The 10,876-nt window shown below is 54.0% G+C and overlaps 2 protein-coding genes across 2 annotated transcripts in view; one reads left to right on the plus strand and one right to left on the minus strand.

The window, feature by feature from the left end:
* Positions 1 to 56: 56 nt before the first annotated feature.
* LOC119978194 (proline-rich protein 2-like) lies at positions 57 to 9,129 on the minus strand. The gene is made up of 3 exons (XM_038819623.1): positions 9,092 to 9,129; positions 8,229 to 8,526; positions 57 to 1,442 (listed from the first exon to the last, which is right to left on the minus strand). Exons 1-3 carry the CDS (start codon positions 9,127 to 9,129, stop codon positions 57 to 59), a joined length of 1,722 nt encoding a protein of 573 aa, XP_038675551.1.
* The window catches only part of LOC119978242 (TBC1 domain family member 30-like), a 130,491-nt gene continuing 128,724 nt past the window's right edge, over positions 9,110 to 10,876 (plus strand). The window contains exon 1 of the mRNA XM_038819717.1: positions 9,110 to 9,189. The gene's annotated coding sequence lies outside the window, so the exon portion shown is untranslated. The remainder of the gene's footprint in view (positions 9,190 to 10,876) is intronic.

Below are 10,876 nucleotides of genomic sequence, written 5' to 3' on the forward strand. Positions count from 1 at the left end.
GGCTGAGTTCAAGAATTAAATGTGTGGTTTGCACCCTCTGGTGGAGAGAGAGAATATTACACATTCAGTGATTGATCGGAGGGGCTGCGGTCCAGTGGCTGGGGTCCAGGGGCTGTGGTCCAGGGGTTGTGGTCCAGAGGCTGGGGTCCAGAGGCTGTGGTCCAGAGGCTGGGGTCCAGAGGCTGTGGTCCAGAGGCTGGGGTCCAGTGGCTGGGGTCCAGGCTGTGGTCCAGTGGCTGCGGTCCAGAGGCTGTGGTCCAGTGGCTGTGGTCCAGAGGCTGTGGTCCAGAGGCTGGGGTCCAGAGGCTGGGGTCCAGAGGCTGGGGTCTAGAGGCTGTGGTCCAGAGGCTGGGGTCCAGGGGCTGTGGTCCAGAGGCTGGGGTCCAGAGTCTATGGTCCAGAGGCTGTGGTCCAGAGGCTTGGGTCCAGAGGCTGGGGTCCAGGGGCTGTGGTCCAGAGGCTGGGGTCCAGAGTCTATGGTCCAGAGGCTGGGGTCCAGAGGCTGTGGTCCAGAGGCTGTGGTCCAGAGGCTGTGGTCCAGAGGCTGGGGTCCAGAGGCTGTGGTCCAGAGGCTGGGGTCCAGTGGCTGGGGTCCAGAGGCTGTGGTCCAGAGGCTGGGGTCCAGTGGCTGGGGTCCAGAGGCTGTGGTCCAGAGGCTGTGGTCCAGAGGCTGGGGTCCAGAGGCTGGGGTCCAGAGGCTGGGGTCCAGAGGCTGGGGTCCAGAGGCTGGGGTCCAGAGGCTGGGGTCCAGAGGCTGCAGTCCAGAGGCTGTGGTCCAGAGGCTGCAGTCCAGAGGCTGTGGTCCAGAGGCTGGGGTCCAGAGGCTGGGGTCCAGAGGCTGTGGTCCAGAGGCTGTGGTCCAGAGGCTGGGGTCCAGTGGCTGCGGTCCAGAGGCTGGGGTCCAGAGGCTGGGGTCCAGAGGCTGGGGTCCAGAGGCTGGGGTCCAGAGGCTGTGGTCCAGGCTGCAGTCCAGAGGCTGGGGTCCAGAGGCTGTGGTCCAGAGGCTGCGGTCCAGAGGCTGGGGTCCAGTGGCTGGGGTCCAGAGGCTGGGGTCCAGAGGCTGGGGTCCAGAGGCTGGGGTCCAGAGGCTGTGGTCCAGAGGCTGGGGTCCAGTGGCTGCGGTCCAGAGGCTGGGGTCCAGAGGCTGGGGTCCAGAGGCTGTGGTCCAGAGGCTGGGGTCCAGAGGCTGGGGTCCAGTGGCTGGGGTCCAGAGGCTGGGGTCCAGAGGCTGGGGTCCAGAGGCTGTGGTCTAAGCTGGGGTCCAGTGGCTGGGGTCTAAGCTGGGGTCTAAGCTGGGGTCCAGAGGCTGGGGTCCAGAGGCTGTGGTCTAAGCTGGGGTCCAGTGGCTGGGGTCCAGAGGCTGTGGTCCAGAGGCTGGGGTCCAGAGGCTGGGGTCCAGAGGCTGGGGTCCAGAGGCTGTGGTCTAAGCTGGGGTCCAGTGGCTGGGGTCCAGAGGCTGCGGTTCAGAGGCTGGGGTCCAGAGGCTGTGGTCCAGAGGCTGGGGTCCAGTGGCTGCGGTCCAGTGGCTGGGGTCCAGAGGCTGGGGTCCAGAGGCTGTGGTCCAGAGGCTGGGGTCCAGAGGCTGGGGTCCAGGGGCTGGGGTCCAGAGGCTGGGGTCCAGTGGCTGGGGTCCAGAGCCTGGGGTCCAGAGGCTGGGGTCCAGAGGCTGGGGTCCAAGCTGGGGTCCAGAGCCTGGGGTCCAGAGGCTGTGGTCCAGAGGCTGGGCTGCCACAATTTGTTGATGCAGGAACTGCACACCAGCCTCAGCTGAGTGGTGAAGTCTGAGGCTCTCCAGATATTGGGCTTTGTGCCTCATTTCAACCAAGTGACAATCACTGCTGGTGCAGACTCCAAATCTGAGTCAGTTCTAGGGATTGGGATGGGAGCCAAGGTCAAAGATCAAAGGGCCTATGGGGCTGCGGTCAAGGATTGTAGGTGGATAAGGGATCTAGATAGAGGCCTGGGTCTGCGGTTGAGCCCTGGTTCAGGAATCAGCTTTGGCACCTTGTGGCCAGGAGCACATTTCCAGCCATAAAATGCAACTTCTTCCTGCCTTTTAATATTGAGGCTTTGTCATCTGCACAAGGCCCAAACACCGGGGCTAAATCCTCAGGCTGCTGAGAAGTTTTGATAATAAAATGGTCCTAATTCCTAATCTCAATTTGATTGTGTGGTGGTATGATTAGCATAGCTGCCTGCCATTGGTGCAGAATACCGGCTTACCATTGGCCCTGGTCGGTCATGTGCCTCTCGACCGGTTGGTTGAGACCAGTCATGTGACGGCTCCCCGATTGGTTGAGAGGCTGAGTTAACTCCGCCTCCAGGGCGGGGTACAAATACCCAGTACTCCCGGCGGTCGTCCTTATACTATAATCGACCGTAGGGCTAACATCTAGCTGATTAAAGCCATACTTTTGTCCAGCAACTCGTCTCGCGTTCAATTGATGGTACATCAGATTGTATTAATTTTTGCTGCATTGCATAGAATTAAATTATCCCTTGATTAATTTTACAGAAAGTTCTCTGAATATAAGGATAGATTTTGAACTACAAGGTTGGGCTTTTCATAAACAGTTCAGCCTCTAACCGGCCACTGGAACCCAGAAAGATGTATTTTGCTTCATATTCCTTTGTGAACTGGATGTTGCTGTCAATACAAATAGCGTCTAAAGGGAATTCTATCACATAAAGTGTGAAAGATAATCCTATTCTACATTTTATGTTGCACAAAAGTGGGGCTGGTTGAGCTGAAACGGATACAACAGAAACTAACTGAATGTTAGGTCCAGCCTCACAACGAGAGGATGTGAGGCTGATTTTGTAAATTGGCTGTGGTGTAAATCGCTGCTTCTCTTTGAGTCTTTGATTTCTCTCTCCCCCCCCCCCGGGCCTGCGATTGCCTGGGATACCCCCCCCCCACGTACCATTCTGCCAGTCCCCATTTGTTGGGGCCAGTGCTGAACGACCCCCGGCTGGGATCTCCGCGGCTTTGTGGCTTTTTAAACTCACTTCACTGCACGGGATTGCGGGCAGGATCCAGATTGCAACATCTTGAGAGATCTAATCAAATCCGGGAGGCGTAACGAACGTTGGGAATCCCGGAGGAAGCCCCTCACGGGAACTCCCAACCCGATTTTTATCTTCCTGTGTGGAGACATCTCTGAAACTCCTACAACAAACAGACTTGTGCGCAGTGTACAATATCCCCATGGATCACTGTTAGGATAACTGCTCCTTCTAATATATATTATGGAGCTGGAAGTGGGTCAGGTGTTATAGACGGAGGGAGATGTGAGATAATTCTCCCCCTTTTCTCACCTCTGGGTGGGTTGAGCAGGGTGGGTAGTCAGTGGGGGGGGGGGTGGGTGGAGCAGGGTGGGTAGTCAGTGGGGGGGGTGGAGCAGGGTGGGTAGTCAGTGGGGGGGGGTGGGTTGAGCAGGGTGGGTAGTCAGTGGGGGGGGGGTGGGTGGAGCAGGGTGGGTAGTCAGTGGGGGGGGGGTGGAGCAGGGTGGGTAGTCAGTGGGGGGGGTTGGGTTGAGCAGGGTGGGTAGTCAGTGGGGGGGTGGGTGGAGCAGGGTGGGTAGTCAGTGGGGGGGGTGGGTGGAGCAGGGTGGGTAGTCAGTGGGGGGTGGGTGGGTGGAGCAGGGTGGGTAGTCAGTGGGGGGTGGGTGGGTGGAGCAGGGTGGGTAGTCAGTGGGGGGGGTGGAGCAGGGTGGGTAGTCAGTGGGGGGGGTGGAGCAGGGTGGGTAGTCAGTGGGGGGTGGGTGGGTGGAGCAGGGTGGGTAGTCAGTGGGGGTGGGTGGAGCAGGGTGGGTAGTCAGTGGGGGGGGTGGGTGGAGCAGGGTGGGTAGTCAGTGGGGGATGGGTGGAGCAGGGTGGGTAGTCAGTGGGGTGAGTGGAGTAGGGTGGGTAGTCAGTGGGGGGGGTGGGTGGAGCAGGGTGGGTAGTCAGTGGGGTGAGTGGAGTAGGGTGGGTAGTCAGTGGGGGGGGGGTGGGTGGAAGCAGGGTGGGTAGTCAGTGGGGGATGGGTGGAGCAGGGTGGGTAGTCAGTGGGGGATGGGTGGAGCAGGGTGGGTAGTCAGTGGGGGGGGGTGGAGCAGGGTGGGTAGTCAGTGGGGGATGGGTGGAGCAGGGTGGGTAGTCAGTGGGGGGTGGGTGGGTTGAGCAGGGTGGGTAGTCAGTGGGGGGGGTGGGTGGAGCAGGGTGGGTAGTCAGTGGGGGGGGTGGAGCAGGGTGGGTAGTCAGTGGGGGGGGTGGGTGGAGCAGGGTGGGTAGTCAGTGGGGGGGGTGGAGCAGGGTGGGTAGTCAGTGGGGGGTGGGTGGGTGGAGCAGGGTGGGTAGTCAGTGGGGGGGGTGGAGCAGGGTGGGTAGTCAGTGGGGGGTGGGTGGGTTGAGCAGGGTGGGTAGTCAGTGGGGGGGGTGGGTGGAGCAGGGTGGGTAGTCAGTGGGGGGGTGACGCTTTGCGGGATGGGGCATTTACCCATTGGAAGGGTGAACTGTTGAGTTTGGTCTTCTGGACCTTCGGTCGGAATCCACTAAACACCTGGATTGGTCCAAACCAGAAACTTTATTGAGTCTCGTGTGGTAAGATAGCGATCTGTTACTGAGCACATGGAGTCTGCTTATTACTGCTCTGGTACCTGCACCTGATCCATCACATGTGCGTCTTATTACCCTCTCAATCTTCTTCTGACGATGGCCATCGTCTTGTGACTTGTGTCTCCCCTTATATGGGAGTCACAGGTCACATGACCTTGGTCTTGAGACCACATAGGGAGCCGCACCGCTACCTGCTGGTTGGAGGTTGCAAACCATCCATCAATGATATAGCCCATAGGCATATCACCACATGAACTTCCCAGGAAATTGCCATGCAATCCTTACCGGGAAGCTTAAGGAGGGTTGGGAAGTGGGGAGAGCGCTGTGGGTTCCCCACTGCATATTTGGGTGTCCCTCCTCACCACCAGATACATTGCTCTGGGGCCGGGATGTTACACTCCAACATGTATTTCTGAGGAGTAAGTTTTCCTCTTTTAGTACTTTGACATAAAGAAACAAACATGAAACATTGTTTTGTAAGTTTTACTCAAAAGAATAAACATTTATTTTTTATACCACTCAAAATGGAAACAAAACACCCACACAAACACCCACACAGACACACACTCACACACACACACACAAACACCCACTCACACACCCACTCACACACACACACACTCACACACACACACACACACACAAACACCCACTCACACACACACACAAACACCCACTCACACACACACAAACACCCACTCACACACACACTCACACACACATTCACACACACTCACACACACACACAAACACCCACTCAGACACACACTCACACGCACACACAAACACCCACTCACACACACACACAAACACCCACTCGCACACACACTCACACACAAACACCCACTCGCGCACACACTCACACACATACACACATACTCACACACACACACAGCACGGTAGCACAGTGTTTAGCACAGTTGCTTCCCATCCCCAGGGTCCCAGGTTCGATTCCTGGCTGGCTTGGGTCACTGCGGAGTCTGCACGTTCTCCCTGTGTCTGCTCCGGTTTCCTCCGGGTGCTCCGGTTTCCTCCTGTTGTGCCGAACACTTATCGTAATCTAAGGTCAACCTATCTATTTTCTTGGAATTTTTGGTTGAGGGTTGACCTCAACCCCCCCCCCGATTGAGAACTTGGAGGTTTGATGCCTTCCTGATAAGAGATACATCATTTTGATTGATTGATTGATTGACTCTTGTTGTCACATGTACCAAAGTCCAGTGAAAAATATTTTTCTGCAGCCAAGGGAACGTACACAGTACGTACATAGTAGACAAAAAGAATAATCGACAAAGTACATCGACAAACAGTGATTGGCTACAGTGCGGAACAAGGGGCCAAACAAAGCAAATACATGAGCAAGAGCAGCTTAGGGCGTCGTGAATAGTGTTCTTACAGGGAACAGATCAGTCCGAGGGGGAGTCGTTGAGGAGTCTTGTAGCTGTGGGGAAGAAGCTGTTCCTATGTCTGGATGTGCGGGTCTTCAGGCTTCTGTACCTTCTGCCTGATGGAAGGGTCTGGAAGAGGGCAATGCCTGGGTGGGAGGGGTCTCTGATAATGCTGTCTGCCTTCCTGAGGCAGCAGGAGGTGTAGAAAAAACGTGTTTGAGTTCTTCCCCTTTGTCAACTCGACCCCGGATGTCTTGCCCTCCATTTTGTGGGAGATGTGTAAGGTTTACGCTAGGGGGCTGATTATTCTGTGTGCAACTAATAAAAGGTGTAAAGGAGAGCCAGCTGAGGTGGGAGGTTGTTTGATGATGGTGGTGGAGGAGAGTTATAACAGGACTCCCAATGGGTAATTGGTGAAGGAAGTTGGTGCAGCAGGAATGGCTCTGCACTCCCTGTTTCACAGCAAGCCGACAAAAGTTTAAAGTTTGCGAGGCAGAAATTGGACGAGTTTGGGAACAAATCGAGCAAATACTTAGCCTGCTTACATAGAACATTGAACATTACAGCGCAGTACAGGCCCTTCAGCCCTCGATGTTGCGCCGACCTGTGAAACCACTCTAAAGCTTGACAAAGAAAAAGTCCAATCCCAGGGTGATTCCCTCTGTGTGGTTTGTGGCTGGGGAAAGGGTTATGACGACAGAGGGGATCAACAGGGATTTTAGGGAATTCTATGTGGGGTACAGGTCTGGACAATTTGGTGGTGAGTTCGTGGCGATGGAGCATTTCTTTTCTTTCCTGGTGGCCTCGGGAAACCAACATGGGGCTCTGAATGTTTCTGGGTCCAGGGAGAAGGTAGCAAGGCCATTGAGGAGCTCCAGCTGAGTAAAGCACGGAACCGGATGGCGTTGGGTGTTTGTTTTCCACGGACTTTAAGGATTTGTTGTCGGACCTGTCGGTGGGTATGTCTTGTCAGTCCTTTGAGTCGCGATGTCGCCATCGACTCTCTGTGAGGCTAATATTTCTCTGACTCTGAAGGTGGGCAAGCCCCAGAGGAGTGTGCCCCCTACAGGCCAGTATCTCTCCTGAATGTCGACTTGAAACTGTTATCTCAGGTTCTGGCCAGAGGGCTGGAAGGCATCTTTCTGAAAATCGGGCAGGATTCATTAGGGAAGATTTTCCAGTAATTACACTAGAAGGCTGCAGGATGTGATCCAGGCTTTTCAGAGACGTGCACTGGACGGACTGGTTATTTGATTAGCCAAGGTGAGCGGAATTATTTGGTTTATATGTTGCGAGGTTTTGGATTGGGGAGAATTGTATTAAGTTGATTCCGCTATCGTATCAGAGACCATAGCAGCAGTGCTTATGAATGGATTAAGAGGGAAGCATGGTGGTGCAGTGGTTAGCACAACTGCCTCACGGCGCTGAGGTCCCAGGTTCGATCCCGGCTCTGGGTCACTGTCCGTGTGGAGTTTGCACATTCTCCCCGTGCCTGCGTGGGTTTTGCCACCACAACCCAAAAATGTGCAGAGTAGGTGGATTGGCCACGCTAAATTGCCCCTTAATTGGAAAACAAATAATAATAATTGAGTAATCTAAATTTAAAAAATAAAAATAAAAAATGAATTGATTAAGGTAGTTGAACTTTGGGCTTCATAGAGGGATTAGACAGGCCTGCCCTCTGTCCCCATTGCTGTTTGTGTTGGCCATTGAGTCACTGTCAGAGGTGATTAGGACAGACCCCTTGATATTGCAGTTGGAATGCGGCAGTATTGCAAACTGACGGGGAATACAGCAGCGGAGATCACGCTTTATGTGGATGATGTCCGTGTTGAATGCTGGAGTTTTCCTCTCTGCCATTATTGCAACAATGGACAGTTTTAGTGCATTTTCTGGTTACAGTGTTAACTTTGTTAAGTCTGAGGCCATGCTGGTGGGGGACCGGGGGTGGAGGGGGCGCTGCTGAGGGGTAAATCACCGCCTCTTGCTAATTTCCCCCTTGGATGGTTCCCCCAGGGGATTTCAGTATCTTGGGGATTCCATGACCCCTCCCTTTCAGCAGTTATTTGGGGCAAACATCCCCCAATTGATTGTGGCTACTTGATGAGATCCCTCAGTGTTCGATGCTGCCAATCCCATGGCTTGGGACAATCGCCTGAATTAAAGTGAACACCTTGCCCAGATTGTTATTCCCCTTGCCCAGATTGTTATTCCCCTTGCCCAGATTGTTATTCCCCTTGCCCAGATTGTTATTCCATTGCCCAGATTGTTATTCCCCTTGCCCAGATTGTTATTTCCATTGCCCAGATTGTTATTTCCCTTGCCCAGATTGTTATTCCCCTTGCCCAGATTGTTATTCCCCTTGCCCAGATTGTTATTTCCATTGCCCAGATTGTTATTCCCCTTGCCCAGATTGTTATTTCCATTGCCCAGATTGTTATTCCCCTTGCCCAGATTGTTATTCCCCTTGCCCAGATTGTTATTCCCCTTGCCCAGATTGTTATTCCCCTTGCCCAGATTGTTATTTCCCTTGCAAATGCTGTGGTTGGAATTGTAAAATAAATTAATGGAATGCTCAGTACATTTATTTGTAACAATAAGAGACCTGGCCTTAAGTTGGCTCAGATCCAGTTACCAGGTTTGGGTGATGGGGGGAGGGGGGGGGGGGGGGGGGGGGGGGAGATTGTTCTCCTGAATATTGGGTTCTATCAGTTGGTCTCTCATCTACGATTCATTGGAGACTGGGTTAGGATGGATCCGGGGGCCATCTGGCTCGACATTGAAGCAGAGAGGTCAGTTTGTCCGCTACAGGTCGTGTTGTTTTCTGACGGCATTAGGGCGGGCTCTGCTCGGTGTCAAAATCCTATTATTATTAATACTATTAGAGCGTGGAGGTAGTTCACCAATTAGAAGGGAGATTGAAACTGCCTTCCTCTCTCTCCCAGACTTTCCGCTGGGTTTAATCGACCATACATTCGGAGCCTGGAGAGATGGAGGTGTTTGGAGGCTGGGAGGCAGGTTCAGAGGTTTCTCCGTGTCATCCTTTGAGCAGCTGTGTCAGCAATTTGACATTCCAGGACAATCCTTTTTTTTTACGTATTTACAGCTTAGAGACTTTATCCTTAACAAGACTTTCCTGCATTTTGACTCAATTTCCCCGATGGAAAGAATCCTGAATTCTGTGGAGCTGAAACAATTATCAGTAAGTTTTATGATGTTTTGAACTCAATGACCTGCATCATCATCACACCGGGTCCTCTGCAGGCATGTGGAAAAGTCTGAGTTAATAAGAGCATTGAGGAATCATGGGCTGAGATATGGGAGTTTGCCGGTAATGTCTGTTTGCAATAAGGTGAAGGATACCCATTTGAAGATCCTACACCATATTCACATTCCACCTAGTCTTAGACACAGGTTTGACCTGCCTTATCCTGGATGTGCTGAAAGTGGCACGTTAAAGAGGGCGATTATATACATTGCCTATCGGCCTGTGTCAAAATTCAATCCTATACTTTACCGAACCTACAATACTACCACTGGGCAGCAACGGCAGAAAGAGTGAGGGGATGGGTACAAGAACCCGAAACAGATTGGGTACAAATGGAGGAGGCATCCTGTAAAGGAACAACCCTCCGGGCCCTGGCCACAGCAGCACTCCCATCCTCCTCAACAAGGTAACAACCAGCCCAGTGGTAGCGGCCACGCTGAGAACGTGGACCCAGCTGAGACAGCACTTGGGGATAACCAAAATGTCCCTTATGGCCCCCATCTGCGGCAATCACAGATTCCCCCCAGCCATGCTAGATACCACCTTCAAAAGATGGAGGCGGGACTGGGGCACACTGACGGGGACTTTTACGTAGGGCGCAGACTGGCAACACTAGACGAACTGACGAGGAAGTGGAAACTAGCAAGAGGACAGGAATTGAGACACTTCCTCCGCAAAGAGACAGTAGGGTACCCCGGGGACCCAGAAAGCGCACTACTGGATAGGCACAAGCAGCGAGGGGGTGTGGGGGGGAGGAAGGGAGGGGGTGTGGGGGGGGGGGGGGAGGGAGGGGGTGTGATAGATAGATAGAGAAAGATGGAGAAATACAGCACAGAATAGGCCCTTCGGCCCACGATGTTGTGCCGAACGTTTGTCCTAGGTTAATCATAGAATTTTGGACACTAAGGGCAATTTATCATGTCCAATCCACCCAACCTGCACATCTTTGGACTGTGGGAGGAAACCGGAGTACCCGGAGGAAACCCACGCACACACGGGGAGGATGTGCAGACTCCGCACAGACTGTGACCCAAGCTGGGAATCGAACTTGGGACCCTGGAGCTGTGAAGCAATTGTGCTAACCACTATGCTACCGTGCTGCCCTTAAGAAGAAGTTAACCTACATTCCATTATTCTACCCTAATCCATGTACCTATCCAATAGCCGCTTGAAGATCCCTAAAGTTTCCGACTCAACTACTTCCACAGGCAGTGCATTCCATGCCCCCACTACTCTCTGGGTAAAGAACCTACCTCTGACATCCCCCCTATATCTTCCACCATTTACCTTAAATTTATGTCCCCTTGTAATGGTTCATTCCACCCGGGGAAAAAGTCTCTGACTGTCTACTCTGACTGGGGGGGAGGGGGGGGGGGGGGGGGAGGGAGGGGATGGGGAGAGGAAGGGAGGGGCTGTGGGGGAGGAAGAAGGGAGGGGGTGTGGGGGGGGAGGAAGGGAGCGGATGGGGGGAGGAAGGGAGGGGGTGTGGGGGGGGAGGAAGGGAGGGGGTGTGGGGGGAGGAAGGGAGGGGGTGTGGGGGGGGAAGGGAGGGGATGGGGGAGAGGAAGGGAGGGGCTGTGGGGGAGGAAGAAGGGAGGGGGTGTGGGGGGGAGGAAGGATG

The sequence above is a fragment of the Scyliorhinus canicula genome, chromosome 15 (genome assembly GCF_902713615.1).
Source record: "Scyliorhinus canicula chromosome 15, sScyCan1.1, whole genome shotgun sequence".
In the NCBI taxonomy this organism is placed as follows: domain Eukaryota; kingdom Metazoa; phylum Chordata; class Chondrichthyes; order Carcharhiniformes; family Scyliorhinidae; genus Scyliorhinus; species Scyliorhinus canicula.

Coding starts and splice junctions, on each gene's coding strand:
- LOC119978194 (XM_038819623.1), bottom strand. CDS start 9,129: ATGCAGGAAAGTCTTGTTAAGGATAAAGTCTCTAAGCT. Junction 8,527..9,091: donor AAGGATAAAGTCTCTAAGCT/GTAAATACGTAA, acceptor TTCCAACCACAG/CATTTGCAAGGGAAATAACA. Junction 1,443..8,228: donor GCAATGGAATAACAATCTGG/GCAAGGGGAATA, acceptor TCTGGACCCCAG/CCACTGGACCCCAGCTTAGA.